This window comes from Salvelinus alpinus, chromosome 34, assembly GCF_045679555.1.
Source record: "Salvelinus alpinus chromosome 34, SLU_Salpinus.1, whole genome shotgun sequence".
Lineage (NCBI taxonomy): Eukaryota > Metazoa > Chordata > Actinopteri > Salmoniformes > Salmonidae > Salvelinus > Salvelinus alpinus.
Genome location: NC_092119.1, coordinates 18679175 through 18694959, shown reverse-complemented (window position 1 = coordinate 18694959; position 15785 = coordinate 18679175). Strand labels below are relative to the sequence as shown.

Genomic DNA, 15785 nt, shown 5'->3' with positions numbered 1-15785 from the left:
TTTTTGGTAGATGTTTTCTAAAAGAGAATGATATACATATCCATAATGATGAATTTCTGTATAGTACAGATCAGGGAACCGTGATGTCATTCTGTTACCGTTATTCTGTTACCGGATTCTGTCTCCTACTGTAAGAAAGATGTGGCATGACACAATAACCATAATACTGTATATATTTTTTTCAATTCAATGTGTCATGCCACATCTTTGAATTGTAATTCAGAGCAGATTTTTAAGAGCTTTTGGAAAATGTGGTTGCATAAAAAACAGACATTTTACCGTAGTTCTGTTACCAAACTTTGCATCTGCACATTGTTCCAGTAAATGTGTATGTGAATTGTTCTGTGTACATTTTCTTCGTAATCCTTGTGCATAGAGTTGTATTGTTTGTTACATTTTGAAATCAGTCAAAGTGTAATTCTGTTACAGTGGAATTGCCACTAAACTGTGTGGTCATTCTCTCTCAGATTTTTACCACAATCATTTTGTCTCTCAACCTAGCCAAGTGGATTACGGAGCCAAACTGTGGGCTTGCAACTTCTGCTATCAGAGAAATCAGTTTCCACCTACCTATGCTGGGATATCAGAGGTGAACCAGCCAGCTGAGCTGCTGCCACAGTTCTCCACCATTGAATATGTTGTCCAGGTAATGTTTCTATTTGATCGATGCTGGATTCTCGAATTGTAATACAGTATTTTTTTCCCCCCAAATCAAAATATGTTGATTTATCTCAATTTGATCAGTTTTATAATAGTTTTTAACAGCATTCAGATAAGATCTCATCTTTCCTACACTTTTATGTTATTTCATTTTCATTTAGTACATTAAAACAAGGCCTGTGATGGACCTCTCATACATCTTGATAATGTTACTTGAAAACCATTTTGTCATTTTTTTATTAGTCCACCTTAAAATTAGTTTGCTGTCCCCCCTGGCCCCCACAGAGGGGTGAAAATGAGACTGTCAGTCATCTGTTGGATTCTAGCATCCTTTCACTGTTTAATGCAATAGGATAGTTGACTAGGTTCTCTCTCTTTACCCCACAGAGAGGTCCCCAGATGCCTCTGGTCTTCCTGTACGTGGTGGACACCTGCATGGAGGATGAAGACCTGCAGGCTCTGAAGGAGTCCTTACAGATGTCCCTGTCGCTGCTGCCTCCTACAGCCTTGGTTGGCCTCATCACCTTCGGACGCATGATCCAGGTCCACGAGCTGGGCTGCGATGGCATCTCAAAGAGCTACGTCTTCAGGGGAACTAAAGACCTTAACGCCAAGCAGCTGCAGGAGATGCTGGGCTTGACCAAACCCACTGCTGCACAGGCAGGAAGGGGACCACAAGCTCCACAGCCCCCCCTTTCCAACAGGTAAACCACTCTTCAAAGCTACAGTCTACAGCATTGTTTTGACATTGTATATTGAACAAAAATATAAACGCACCATCTAAAGTGTTGGTCCCATGTTTCATGAGCTGAAATAAGAGATCCCAGGCATTTTTCAGACCACGAAAAAGCTTATTTCTCTCAAAGTTTGTGCGTACATTTTTTTACATCCCTGTTAGTGAGCATTTCTCCTTTGCAAAGATAAGGCATCCACCTGACGGGTGTGGCATATCAAGAAGCTGATTAAACAGCATAATCATTACACAGGTGCACCTTGTGCTGGGGAATCTAAAAGGCCACTCTAAAATGTGCAGTTTTGTCACCCAACACAATGCCACAAATGTCTCATGTTTTGACGGAGCATGCAATTGGCATGCTAACTGCAGGAATGTCCACCAGAGCTGTTGCCAGATAATTTAATGTTAATTTCTCTACCATAAGCCGCCTCCAACGCAGTTTTAGAGAATTTGGCAGTACGTCCAACCGGCCTCAACCTCAGACCATATGTAACCACGCCAGCCCAGGGACTCCACATCCGGCTTCTTCACCTGTGGGATCGTTTGAGACCAGCTACCTGGAAAGCTGATGAAACTGAGGAGTATTTCTGTCTGTAATAAAGCCCTTTTGTTGGGAAAAACTCATTCTGATTGGCTGGGCCTGGCTCCCCAGTGGGTGTGCCTGGCTCCCAAGGGGGTGGGCTCATGCCCTCCCATGCCCACCCATGGCTGCGCCCCTGCCCAGTCATGTGAAATCAATAGATTATTTCATTTCAATTGACTTATTTCCTTATATAAACTCAGTAAAATCGGTGAAATTGTTGCATGTTGCGTTTATAATTTTGTTCAGTATAGTACCTTTTTGATTGTGGTCTGTAGATTGGTTGAATTGGCTGATTTGATTGATTTATTGAATGTATAAGAAAAAAATACACATACAGCCACACACCAATGCCATGACAGTACATACAGTACCAGTCAAAAGTTTGGACACTCAAGGGTTTTTCTTTATTTTTACTATTTTCTACATTGTAAAATAATAGTGAAGACATCAAACCTATTAAATAGGTGTCATCAAGGCAAAGGGTGGCTACTTTGAAGAATATATTTTGATTTGTTTAACACTTTTTTGGTTACTATGTGATTCCATATGTGTTATTTCATAGTTTTCTACATTGTAGAAAATAGTAAAAAATAAAGAAACTCTGGAATGTGTTGGTGTGTCCAAACTTTTGACTGGTACTGTACATAAAAATAATTTAGCATGACACAAAATTAGACTAATCTTAAGACTTATTTCCTTTTGCCTAGATTCCTCCAGCCTGTCCAGAAGATTGACATGAACCTGACAGACCTGCTTGGAGAGCTCCAGAGGGATCCCTGGCCTGTCACTCAGGGCAAACGCCCCCTCCGCTCGTTAGGGTCGGCCATGTCCATCGCTGTTGGCTTGCTGGAGGTTAGACCTAGACAGAAATATAAACTGCCTCAATGCAGTCCTGGGTTCAAATAGTATTTTAAAGATTTAGATTTTTCCTGACCCAACAGCACTAATAAAATCTGGCGTCTCAGGCAGACTCAAGCAAGTGTTTTCAAAGTGTTTGAAAGATTTTAAATAATATTAAAACTCAGGTCTGTTCATATTTGTCATTGGAATATAATGGTACATATTTCAATGACACCATTTTCAATATTACCGTTTTAGTCTGATCAGCCCCCGCACACTACTTCAAATTCATATTTCCCTGTGTTCCTCTGTATGAAGTAGGATTTGTAAAATGTATAAACCTATTATGCCGTGGGAATAGGCCAGGATTACTAGCTTTAGTCTGTGTTTGGTTGCATTGTTTACTCAGCTTCATAGAAATGTTTTGAAATAAAATGTCCCTTTTTTACCCCATCCAGTGCACCTTCCCTAACACTGGGGCACGCATCATGACCTTCATCGGTGGTCCAGCCACTCAGGGTCCAGGCATGGTGGTAGGAGATGAGCTAAAGACCCCTATTCGCTCCTGGCACGACATTGAGAAGGACAACGCCAAGTTCATGAAAAAGGGGACCAAAGTAAGTTTTGGCTCAACCTTTGACTGTTCACTTTTCCTGTTATTTAGATGAGTTTACCATGATCTGAACTTTTTTCAGGTCTGTTGCCACTGTCTGTGAATGATGATGAACTCGTGTGTTACACCACATTAAAGTGAGACAATCAGTTAAATGGCTAGATGTGTGTTTTAGCATAACAAGTTACAAACAGGTATTACCTTTTTCTGTATATTATATTATGGGATTTTTCTCCCATGGAAATCCTTGGGCGGGCCTCCTAAGTGTTTTTTCTGGCCGCCTAAATGTTTAAATGTATTTTTATAATATTTGAGAACTAACAATCACCATAAAAGTTAGACAGTTAGGTAGAATAGAAAATTCCCCAAACAATGAATTTATCAGTTGTGGCAGACCAGGGGGTTTGGTCAAGACGTTTACCAATATCAGACACGGACAGAGAAGGATTAGCTCAGTTTCAAGGGTGTTTATTTAAATAATAGATCAAAAAGAAAATGGGTCTCCCCTATGAGACCCTCTCCGGGATGCCGTCTTCTGGTATTCCGGGTCTGGCGGTGTCCTGTCGGGCACAAAACTGAACTCCCTCTTCTTACCTCTGCAACCGTCAACCATACCACGGGAGTCCTTTCCTCCCCCATTCCACCTGTGTGCTGCCCTTCTGTCAGCTTTATGGGCCTTGCACAGCTGGTGAGCAATCCGCCCTTGATTACTTACCAGCTCCCAATCGGCCAACATTAGTTCTGGCTGGAGAGCCCGTCGAGACCTGGCACGTCCAGCAGATGGAGCCAATCGCTTCGTGATGTATACTCCATGGCCTCGACGAGTCTCCCCCTGGTGGCTGACCTGCTCTGTCGGGAAGGGGACTGTCATCAGTGCAACGTAGGTCTCCCTTCTCGATAGGGCATCTGCGTTTCCATGCTTCGCCCCCTGACCTGTGCACAACAGAAAAAGAGAAGCGTTGAAGGGACAAGAACCACCTGGTGACCCGATCGTTCGTGTCCTTTCCCCTGGCCATCCAGACCAGGGGAGCATGATCCGTGACCAGGGTGAAGTGGGTACCTAGCAGGTAATACTTGAGTGTCTAGCGCCCACTTCACCGCTCGACACTCTTTCTCAACGATAGAGTATTTATTTTCCCTAGGCATCAGCTTTCGGCTGATGTACATGATGGGGTGCTCCTCCCCCTCGTGTACCTGGGACAGAACGGCCCCTAGTTCCATATCACATGCGTCCGTCTGGACCACCATCGGCACCTGGAAATCGGGCGTTACGAGAATCGGATGGGAAAACAGCGCTTCCTTCAGACCGTTGAACGCCGCTTCTGTCTCGTCTGTCCATTTCACTGTTTTCGGGAGGCGGGCCCTAGTTAGATCGGTGAGGGGGGAAGCTATAGCCGCAAAGTTGGGGATAAACCGGCTATAGTATCGTGCCAGTCCCAGGAAGGACTTGACCTGTGTCTTGGTGCGTGGAACGGGCCAGTCCTGAACCTTCCTCTCCTGGGGCTTGACGTTCCCCCGTCCGATCAAATACCCCAGGTACTCCACCTCCTCGAACGCTAGCTTGCATTTCTTGGGGTTTGCGGTCAACCCGGCTTGTCTGAGCGCATCCAGCACCACCTCTGTTCATCAGCCGTTGAAATGTGGGCGGGGCTCCGTGGAGACCGAACCGGAGCACCTGGTACTGATACAACCCGTCTGGTGTCGAAAACGCCGTCTTCTCCCGGGAGGAGGCTGCCAAAAGTACCTGCCAATAACCTTTGGTCAGGTCAAGGGTGCTGATGTACCGGGCCTTTCCCAATCGGTCGATGAGCTCGTCCACCCTCGGCATGGGATATGCGTCGAACAGCTGATCTCTTTCACCCCCCGGAAATCGTTACAGAAGCGGAGGCTACCGTCCGGTTTGGGCACCAACACGATGGGGCTGCACCATGCACTGTGGGACTCTTCCACGACCCCCATCCTCAGCATAGCCTCCACTTCCTGTTTCACGGCCTCCCTTCGGGCCTCCGAAATCCGATATGGCCTTTTTCATACCGTTTCCCCGGGCCGGGTACGGATGTGGTGTTCAATGAGGGTCGTGCGGCCCGGCTTCTTGGAGAAGACCGCCGTGTTCCGATCGACGAGCTCCCTGAGCTCTTGCTTCTGGGCCGGGTCGAGGTCCTCATTGCTCGGGACCTCCACTGGTACCGTTAGCATCCTGGGTCCCGACCATAACACGGCCAAGGCTGTCCTCTCGTGCCACTTCTTCAACAGGTTCACGTGGTAAATCTGTTGGGGTTTCCATCTCCCCGGTTGCCGTACGCGGTAATTGACAGGTCCCAGCTTCTCGATCACCTCGTATGGTCCATGCCATTTTGCCAGGAACTTACATATGGCCGTGGGGATCAAGACCAACACCCTGTCTCCCACCTGGAATTCTCGGGGCTGGGCTCCCCGATTTGTAGACCTGGGCATTGGCGCATTGGGCCTTCTCCATATGTTCCCTCAAGACTGGCCAAATGGCTGTCATCCGCTCCCGCATCGTCTTCACTTGCTCTACCTTGCTGCGTAAGGGGGTCGGTTGGGCTTCCCACACCGCCTTGGCGAGGTCCAATAGGCCGCGTGGCCTCCTTCCATAGAGAAGTTTGAACGGGGAAAACCCAGTGGAGGATTGGGGTACTTCTCGGCTTTAGAACATTAGATGGGGTAGTAGCTGGTCCCAGTTCTTCCCATCCTGCTCGATGACCTTCCGCAGCATCTGTTTGAGCGTTTTATTACAGCGCTCGACGAGCCCATCCGTCTGCGGGTGAAAAACGGAGGTCCGGATCTGCTTGATCTGCAGGAGGGCACACAACTCTTTCATGAGGCGGGACATAAACTCCGTACCTTGGTCTGTCAGGATCTCGTTCGGGATGCCCATCCGGATAAAGAGGTGGAACAGCTCACGGGCGATTCCCTTGGACACCGCCGCCCGTAGGGGAATGGCCTTCGGGATACCGGGTGGCATAGCCCACGATTACCAAGATGTACCTTTGTCCTCGTGCAGTCTTTACCAGGGGTCCCACTATGTCCATGGTGATGCGTTCAAAGGGCACCCCGATTATTGGCAGGGGGACCAGAGGGTTTCTGAATTGTGCTTTTGGGGCAGTGAGTTGACACTCCAGGCAGCTGCGACAGTAGTCTTCCACTGCCTTCCTCGAACCGGGCGGCGATCCGTTCCCGGGTCTTCTCCATTCCCAGGTGCGCCCCCAACAGGTGGGTGTGGGCCAGCTGAAGAACAGTTCCTACATACCGTCGGGGCAGCAACAATACCTCTCGAAGTTCCCCCTGTTGGCGCGACACCTGATACAAAAGGTTATTCTTAATTTGGAAATGGGGGTATCGCCAGTCTCTCACCCCCGGAAGTAGCTGTCCATCCACCGCTATCACTTGGGCGGCAGCAGCTTTCAAGTTTGGATCCTCCCACTGGGCCGTCCCGAATTGTCCCCTCAGTTGGCCCCCAGCGGGGAACTCTACTGGCCCCTCGAAATCAAGGAGGGGGAGGATGGGCTCCTTCTCCAGGGGTTCCCCAGGGGAATCGGGTTCCGGCGCCCCCTCCGACTCCGGAGCCGTAGACACATGCTGGTTAACCGGCTGCTTCCAGGCCGCACAGGCTATTGGTCGTCCCCGCTCTCTTCTTTGGCCGGCTCGTACCTTCTTCCTCAATTCTGGCCACCATAGGGCCGCGAACAGCGGACAATCCCGTCCCACTAGGAGGGGTACCGGCAGCTCTGGTGCTGCACCATCATCTGACAGCTCCCTTGTGGCGTCACGATGTTGGTCCATACAGTGGGATACCGCTTTGTGTCCCCGTGAACACAGGAAATGGACATCTCCCTACCCCGTTCGGTCTCCTGGTTCAGCAGGCTCATGGTTACGAGCGTAACCATGCTTCCGGAGTCTAATAGCGCTTCCGTGTCGTGTCCGTCCACCTTCACCGGGACCATGGGGGCAGTTGATCCGTGGTGTGCCCAACAGGAGGTGACATAGTTCACAGCGTGACCCACCTCGCCTCCGGGGCTAGCTGATGGCATCAACTCCTCTCGAGCCGGGCAATTCCAGGCAATGTTCCCCCGTGCGCCACACTCAAAACACCTCCTTTGGTCTCCCTCTACCTGAGGTCGTCGATGGCGGGTCGGCCCTACCCCCGCCGTCTCTCCACGGGTTTGCGGTCCTTTGGCCCTGCCAACTGTCGGTTCGTGGTACACAGCGGTGGAGCTGTCCTTCCGTCCCCTCGGCCGGGTCGCCGACTCGTCCCAGGTCCCACTCAGCAGTGCCTGAGTGTTCTTATGCGTCTCCACTGCTTCCAGGAGGCCCTCCAAGGTCTGGGGCGCGCATAGACTCGCGGCCCTCTTCATGTCATGGGGTAGCGCCCGTAAGAAGCAATCCGTGACCACTTTGTCGAGGATGGAGAGGGTGGATACGTCCGTGAGGAGCCATGCCCTGGTGACGCGCAGTAGGTCGCTCATCTGGGCACGGGGGGATGCGTCGGGTATGAACCTCCAGTCGTGGAACCATTGAGCCCGATGGGCCAGGCTGTGTATCTCCCGTTTGAGTCCGTCGTAGTTATCCGCCTGTTCGTCGTTCAGGTCCCAATACGCCTTTTGGGCATTCCCAGAGAGGAACGGGGCCAGCAGACTTGCCCACTGCGGCCTTGGCCATCCTTCTCGTAGTGCTGTCCGTTCAAATGTACAGAGGTATGTTTCGATGTCATCGTCTCCCGTTAGCTTGATCAAAAACTGGTTGGGATGTGATCCAGGAGACGCTCCTCCTTGCAGCTTCCTGACTTCCTCAACGAGGCGGACATTTTGTAGTCGTTGTTCCTCCAGCGTTCGTTCCTGAACCGCCTGTTGTGCTTGTTGGGCCCGGACGAACTGAGCTATCAACTCGTCCATGCTGATACTGCGTAAACGTCAACCCTGATCTGACCACGTCTCAGACGTGCCCACATTCTCCATCACTTGTGGCAGACCAGGGGGTTTGGTCAAGACTTTACCAATATCAGACATGGACAAAGAAGGATTAGCTCAGTTTCAAGGGTGTTTATTTAAATAATAGATCAAAAAGAAAATTATGGCTCTCCCCTATGAGACCCTCTCCGGGATGCCGTCTTCTGGTATTCCGGGTCTGGCGGTGTCCTGTCGGGCACAAAACTGAACTCCCTCTTCTTACCTCTGCAACCGTCAACCATACCACGGGAGTCCTTTCTTCCCCCATTCCTTCTGTGTGCTGCCCTTCTGGCAGCTTTATGGGCCTTGCACAGTTGGTGAGCAATCCGCCCTTGATTACTCACCAGCTCCCAATCAGCCACAATTAGTCCTGGCTGGAGAGCCAATCGAGACCTGGCACGTCCAGCAGATGGAGTCATCGCCTCGTGATGTATACTCCATCTGTTACCAGGCCTCGACGAGTCTCCCCCTGGTGGCTGACCTGCTGTACGCCACACAGTATAGATTTCATTATGTTTGAGCAAGAGGACATAGCATTAGAATTGCAGGAAATTAGCTTTAAAACTGATTGCTATCTCAGCTTCATGGCAGAATATGTAGATTTGATGTAAATTAGCTTTAAAACTGCAACATTTTCTTTCAGATCCATGGCAAAATGTGTAGAATTGCAGGAAATGTCCTTTACAGTTTTAAACTTTTCTCTCAGCTCAATGAAGAAATGTGTAGAATTACAGGAAATTGACTTAAAAATGCAAAAACAACTCTACACCACCAAGATGGGAGGCCTCTAAAATGTTCTCTGAAATTCAACCACGCCCAGTGAGCGTAGTGCCACGTCCTCTGCCACGCCCACCACCCCTTTTTGATCCAATAAACAACCTTATATTGGATCCTCTTTTTATCCTGTATGAAGTTGGGGTAAAACCCTTTTCTTCATTTTCAGCATTACGAGGCATTGGCGAGCCGTGCCTCCACCAACGGCCACATCATAGACATCTATGCCTGTGCTCTGGACCAGACCGGACTGCTGGAGATGAAGTGTTGTTCCAATCACACCGGGTGAGGACACTCTGTCTGGTGAACACACAGGCTGAGTCCAAAATGGCTCCCTATATAGTTCACTACTTTGACCAGGGCTTACAGGGCCCTGTCAAAAGTAGTGCACTACATAGGGAATAGAGTGCCATTTGATACGCTGAACACACACACATATGTCATTAACACTGGCTCCTCACATAGTAAGAGGAGAGTTTGTCCTCTGTTCTTCTCCAATGCTCTCGTCTGATGCTTTGAGGAAGAGAAGGAAGGAGAGAGGAGGCGGCGAAGAGAGACTTCTGAGATTCACCCTATGTATAGTTGAACTCCTATGATTATATCTGTTTTGCAGAGGCTACATGGTGATGGCAGACTCTTTCACCACCTCACTATTCAAACAAACCTTCCAGAGGGTCTTTACCAAAGATGTGGCTGGAGCCTTCAAGATGGCCTTCGCTGGCACTCTGGAGATAAAGGTAGAGCCATTGCACAGACTGGCGGTGTCTGAAAGGGTACTGTTTTACCTAATATAGTGTACTAGTAGTGCACTTTTAAGGAATAGGGTGTAATTTTAGAACACAGCCACTGTTCCAATATCTACGCATACCCAATACATTGCTTCTACATAGTGTGGATATTGGAACAGAGCGACATGCTCTCTTGGATAGTTGATTCTATCCATAAAACTCTATGGGAAATATCATATTTCTTGACTTTGTATTTACCAAATAGAATTGTGCGCAAACTGCTAATATCTTCTAATATCATCTGTCCTTCTTCATTTCAGACGTCTCGAGAGATCAAGATTTCAGGAGCCATCGGGCCATGTGTGTCATTAAATGCCAAAGGACCGTGTGTGTCTGAAAATGTGAGTCGATGTCAAATACATAGAACAGTGACCGAGTACTCTACATCATCGATCAGCTGATATGCAGAACAGACTTGTACTTTTGACCGGTTAACCCTTTTGTAACTGTAGTTGTTAATCCAGAATATTGTGTGTCCTGAATCTCTGCCGAAGGAGATGTATCAACGTTGCTCTGTTTCTGATCCCTTCTAGAACAATGTAATTCTGATACTGATCCCTTCTGTTTGTTTCCTTAAAGGAAATTGGAACAGGGGGCACATCTCAATGGAAGATATGTGGTCTTGACCATAACACCACGCTGGCAGTGTACTTTGAGGTTGTCAATCAGGTATGCCTTCATATTACACACTCTGGATTGTGATCACTAAGCTACTTTTGGCAATAACTGCCATATTTTGTGTTATGTTGCCATATTTTGTGTTAAAAGCTTTTGTCAAGATTGCTGAGTAGTCGTTTTTATATCACAGTCATCTGAGATTAGGTGATCCACAGAGCAATGTTCCACTTGTGCCAAAGACTCAGAGAATTTGATTGCACCACCATAGAGGGTACTAGCTGTTCCATAATGATCTCTTCCACTGCTGTACTGGGCTGGTCAGAGGTACTGGATAGAGGTGCAACGGCATCACTATGCCACCAGATGGTGTGCTCGTATATTAAACCACTATGGCCTCTTTATGAAACATACAGTAGAATAAGATGGATCTGTAAATGTAATTGAGATGATCACATTAATTTTAATACAATACATCCAGTTATGATAAACTGAAAGATTACATTTCAATGATTTTAGATAGGCAGTGTTGCCATAGGTATATTTATTGAGGAAGAACACATTTGGACAGACAGTAATGTTTGTATATGTACAGTTTAGTACAGTCTGCAATCTAGTTCAAACATTATAGTTCAACATTGTAGTTCAAACAGACAATGGTCCAATGTCCCTGATTGACTGTACAATGTGCATTGTAAGCTAACCTTTTTAGTTAGAAACAGAACAGATAAGATCGCTGATATGGCGGTCTTGGTGTATAGATCCACTTAAGACATAAGTGTCACAATCCCATTGGTCATACTAGAGACTGTCAGTCTGTTGCATCCTGTCGCCACAATGATCCTTCATATGGTCCTTCTCTGGTGTTTAGTCCCAACTTGTATTGTATTTCATTTCATTCAATAATTTTGTTCACTCAGTAACAATTGCCACTTTTATTTCAGGGAGTCCTGGGATTCATAAAATTAAGTCTGTAGTTGGTCTGTATTCTAGTCTGTAGTCAGGCTAGTTTTCCAGATGTCTCCACAGTGACAGAGTCCTAGCCTAGTGTAGTGTCCATAGTGTCTTTACCATCCTCCATAGTCACCTCTGACATGGACTTGGCCTCTGGTGACCCTGTTTTGGAGTTGGTTTCTGACAAGAGTGATGGGTTGGAGATGTTGTAATGGTGGTGATCTTGGCTCACTATCTCAAGTTGGATGGCGGTGCTCTGTGGGCAGGAGTTCTTCAGAGGGCGTTGGAACAGCCGTCGTATTTTATTCAGGCTTTTCCGCAGAGCCGCTCTGTAGCGCCTGAGAGGGAGAGGGAGCGAGAAAGAGATGGGAGGGGGAGCGAGTAATAGAGAGGGAGTGAGTGAGATTGAATTAAGGAGAGGGAGAGAGAGAGAGGGGTAGAGAAAATAACCAACAATGCCGTGTTGCCAGCCAGCCACTCGGCATCATCGGCTCTACAGCTCTGCTCCAACATTGAGAAGCTAATTTCATAATCTCAAGCGCTCAGCTTTTTCCCCTCATAACAGTCGTCATTTAGAAATGTACTGGAGCTAGCTTTTCAATTCCATCAGGATTTGTTTCAATTGGCTACTGAGGGACCTTCATATCACCTGTACAAGATTGAGCCTCATTCTTGAAATGTGGGGGAAGTTGGACTGGTCTTTATATTTGTTGAATGAGAGAGAGAACTACTCACTATATTATTGAATGACTGTTTGGGATATTGATTGTAAGTGTTGTTGGAAAAAATCCTAGAGTTACATATTATTATTTTGGATGATTTTATCTCAATATTTTGACTCCCAAGTATCGATTTGTAGAAATATTACATACAGTGCCATGAAAAAGTATTTGTCCCCCTTCTAATTTACTTTACTTTTGCATATTTTTGATACTGAATGTTATCAGATCTTCAACCAAAACCAAATATTAGATAAAGGGAACCTGAGTGAACAAATAACACAACAATTCCATATTTCATAAACAAAGTTATGTAACACCCAATGCCCCTGTGTGAAAAAGTAATTGCCCCTTTACACTCAATAACTGGTTGTGCCACCTTTAGCTGCAATGACTCCAACCAACCTAACGCTTTCTGTAGTTGTTGATCAGTCTCTCACAACGCTGTTGAGGAATTTTGGCCCACTCTTTCATGCAGAACTGCTGTAACTCAGTGACATTTGTTGGTTTTCAAGCATGAACTGCTTGTTTCAAGTCCTGCCACGACATCCCAATTGGGATTAGGTCTAGACTTTGACTAGTTCATTCCAAAACTTCAAATGTGTTGCTTTTTAGCCATTTTCATGTAGTCTTGATTGTTTGTTTTGGATCATTGTCTTGCTGCATGACCCAGCTGCACTTTAACTTCAGCTCAATTCTCTGATACAGAGCAGAATTCATGGTTCCTTCTATTAAAGCAAGTCGTCCAGGTCCTGAGGCAGCAAAGCATCTCCAAACCATCACCATGCTTGACCATTGATATGAGGCTCTTACTGTGGAATGCAGTGTTTGGTTTTTGCCAGGCATAATGGGACCCATGTCATCCAATGTATGCCAGTTAGGCTCTACACCAGTTGTAAAGCGGATTAATGTACTTAATTTTAAGAAGTTATTAGGCCGCTTTAGTTGTGATACAAACCTTATCAAACAATAAGGCCTATGGGCTAGGCTAGATGAGGTGTGCGACTATGATTTGAAAAAGTCGCCAAAAAAAGGCATGCGCTGTTTCTTGTTTACTGCACACTATAGGCATCATTCACATGTGATAATAAATACATCATTCACAAGTGATAGTATTGTCATCCATCAGACTATTCTTAATGTAGTCTTGTCTTTACATATAGGACTACTAAATAATATACAGTGCCTTCGGAAAGTCTTCAGACCTCTTGACTTTTTCCACATTTTGTTACGTTACAGCCTTGTTCTAAAATGTATTAAATAGTTTTTTCCCCTCATCAATCTACACACAATACCCCATAATGACAAAGCAAAAACATGTTTTTAGAAATGTTAGCTAATTTATTACTTATAAAAACTGATATCATATTTACATAAGTAGACCCTTTACTCAGTACTTTGTTGAAGCACCTTTGGCAGCAATTACAGCCTGGAGTTTTCTTGGGTATGACGCTACAAGCTTGGCACACCTGTATTTGGGGAGTTTCTTCTCTGCAGATCCTCTCAAGTGCTGTCAGGTTGGATGGGGAGCTTTGCTGCACAGCTATTTTCAGGTCTCTCCAAAGATGTTTGATCAGGTTCAAGTCCGGGCTCTGGCTGGGACACTCAAGGACATTCAGACTTATCCCGAAGCCACTTCTGTGTTGTCTTGGCTGTGTGCTTATGGTCGTTGTCCTGTTGGAAGGTGAACCTTCGCCCCAGTCAGGTCCTGAGCGCTCTGGATCAGGTTTTCATCAAGGATCTCTCTGTACTTTGCTCCGTTCATCTTTGTCTCGATCCTGACTAGTCTCCCAGTCCCTGCCGCTTAAAAACATCCACACAGCATGATGCTGCCACCACCATGCTTCACCGTAGGGATGGTGCCAGGTTTCCTCCAGATGTGACGCTTAGCATTCAGGCCAAAGAGTTTTCATCAGACCAGACAATCTTGTTTCTCATGGTCTGAGATTCTTTAGGTGCCTTTTGGCAAACTCCAAGCGCGCTGTCATGTGCCTTTTACTGAGGAGTGGCTTTCGTCTGGCCAGTCTACCATAAAGGCCTGATTGGTGGAGTGCTGCAGAGATGGAAGGTTCTCTTGAAGGTTCTCCCATCTCCACAGAGGAAGTCTAGAGCTCTGCCAGAGTGACCATTGGGTTCTTGGTCACCTCCCTGACCAAGGCCCTTCTCCCCCGATTGCTCAGTTTGGCCGGGCGGCCAGCTCTAGGAAGAGTCTTAGTGGTTTCAAACATCTTCCATTTAAGAATGACGAAGGCCATTGTGTTCTTGGGGACCTTCAATGCTGCAGAATTGTTTTGGTACCCTTCCCAAGATCTGTGCCTCGACACAATCCTGTCTCTGAGCTCTACGGACAATTCCTTCGACCTCATAGCTTGGTTTTTGCTCTGACATGCACTGTCAACTGTGGAACCTTATATAGACCGGCTGTGCCTTTCCAAATAGTGTCCAATCAATTACATTTACCACAGGTGGGCTCTAATCAAATTGTAGAAAAATCTCAAGGATGATCAATGGAAACAGGATGCACCTGAGCTCAATTTTGAGTCTCATAGCAAAGGGGCTGAATACTTGTGTAAATAAGGTATTTCTGTTTTTAATAAATTTGCAAACATTTCTGAACCTGTTTTCGCTTTGTTATGATGGGATATTGTGTGTAGATTACTGAGGATTTGTTTTATATAATCAATTTTTGAGTAAGGCTGTAACGTAACAAAATGTGGGAAAAGTCAAGGGGTCTGAATACTTTCCGAATGCACTGTATATATACACACACACAAAACTAACCCCAAAAAATAGTCTTTCTATTTAAATCTCCATAGAAACAGCCCCTCTCAACGTTGATTGACTGGGGTTAGAGGAATAGAAACCCATGGATTTGGAGATGAAAATGAGGAGGGTATCAAGTTGATTTTGATTGGAGGTGTTTCCATGCTTTGGACCAAATGTTACCACCTCCCAACACTAAAATATGGAAGAGATACAACAAAGAGCTGTGCGATCTAAACTAGCAGTGGTCACAGCAAACGTTCTTATTTCATCAACACTGTTAAGTACAAGCATATTAAGGTTGTAATGTTGTAGAGAACAATCTGATGATTTATTTTATGTGATTCATAATGACATCGGCTAAAGAAAGCCACATTTAGACATTCATTTAGTAGCACCCTCTTGAATTGACCTGTATTTCACTACATTCTAGAGCATGAGTGAACGCCCTACAACATGTTTGGAACATCAAATCACATTAAAGTCGCAGTATCGAATCGCAATACATATAGAATTGTGAGAATCGCAATACATATTGTATTGGCATCTAAGTATCTTGATAGTATTGTGAGGTCCCAGCCCTATTGGTTATCCCTTACGTCTGAATCATGGAGTTGATCACTTTTTCAATTCCCTCTGATTTTGGTTTACTGTGGCCATTGATGGACCACAAGGATATTGAGTTGCTTTATATTGAGGTATAACAGCTTCATAAGATTGAGCCTTATTCTTCCTGAGACACAACATTGAAATTACTTTATATTGTCTGAATG

At 46.1% G+C, this 15785-nt stretch overlaps 1 protein-coding gene across 2 annotated transcripts in view; it reads left to right on the top strand.

Annotated features, from left to right (window-relative positions):
* LOC139563409 (protein transport protein Sec23A-like) overlaps window positions 1-15785 on the top strand; it is a 43462-nt gene that overhangs the window by 9054 nt on the left and 18623 nt on the right. For both annotated transcript variants that reach the window (XM_071382057.1, XM_071382058.1), the window contains exons 3-10: window positions 502-646; window positions 1048-1364; window positions 2687-2831; window positions 3278-3436; window positions 9343-9458; window positions 9787-9910; window positions 10222-10302; window positions 10541-10630. In XM_071382057.1, coding sequence (XP_071238158.1) covers window positions 502-646; window positions 1048-1364; window positions 2687-2831; window positions 3278-3436; window positions 9343-9458; window positions 9787-9910; window positions 10222-10302; window positions 10541-10630 — 1177 coding nt within the window. The remainder of the gene's footprint in view (window positions 1-501; window positions 647-1047; window positions 1365-2686; window positions 2832-3277; window positions 3437-9342; window positions 9459-9786; window positions 9911-10221; window positions 10303-10540; window positions 10631-15785) is intronic.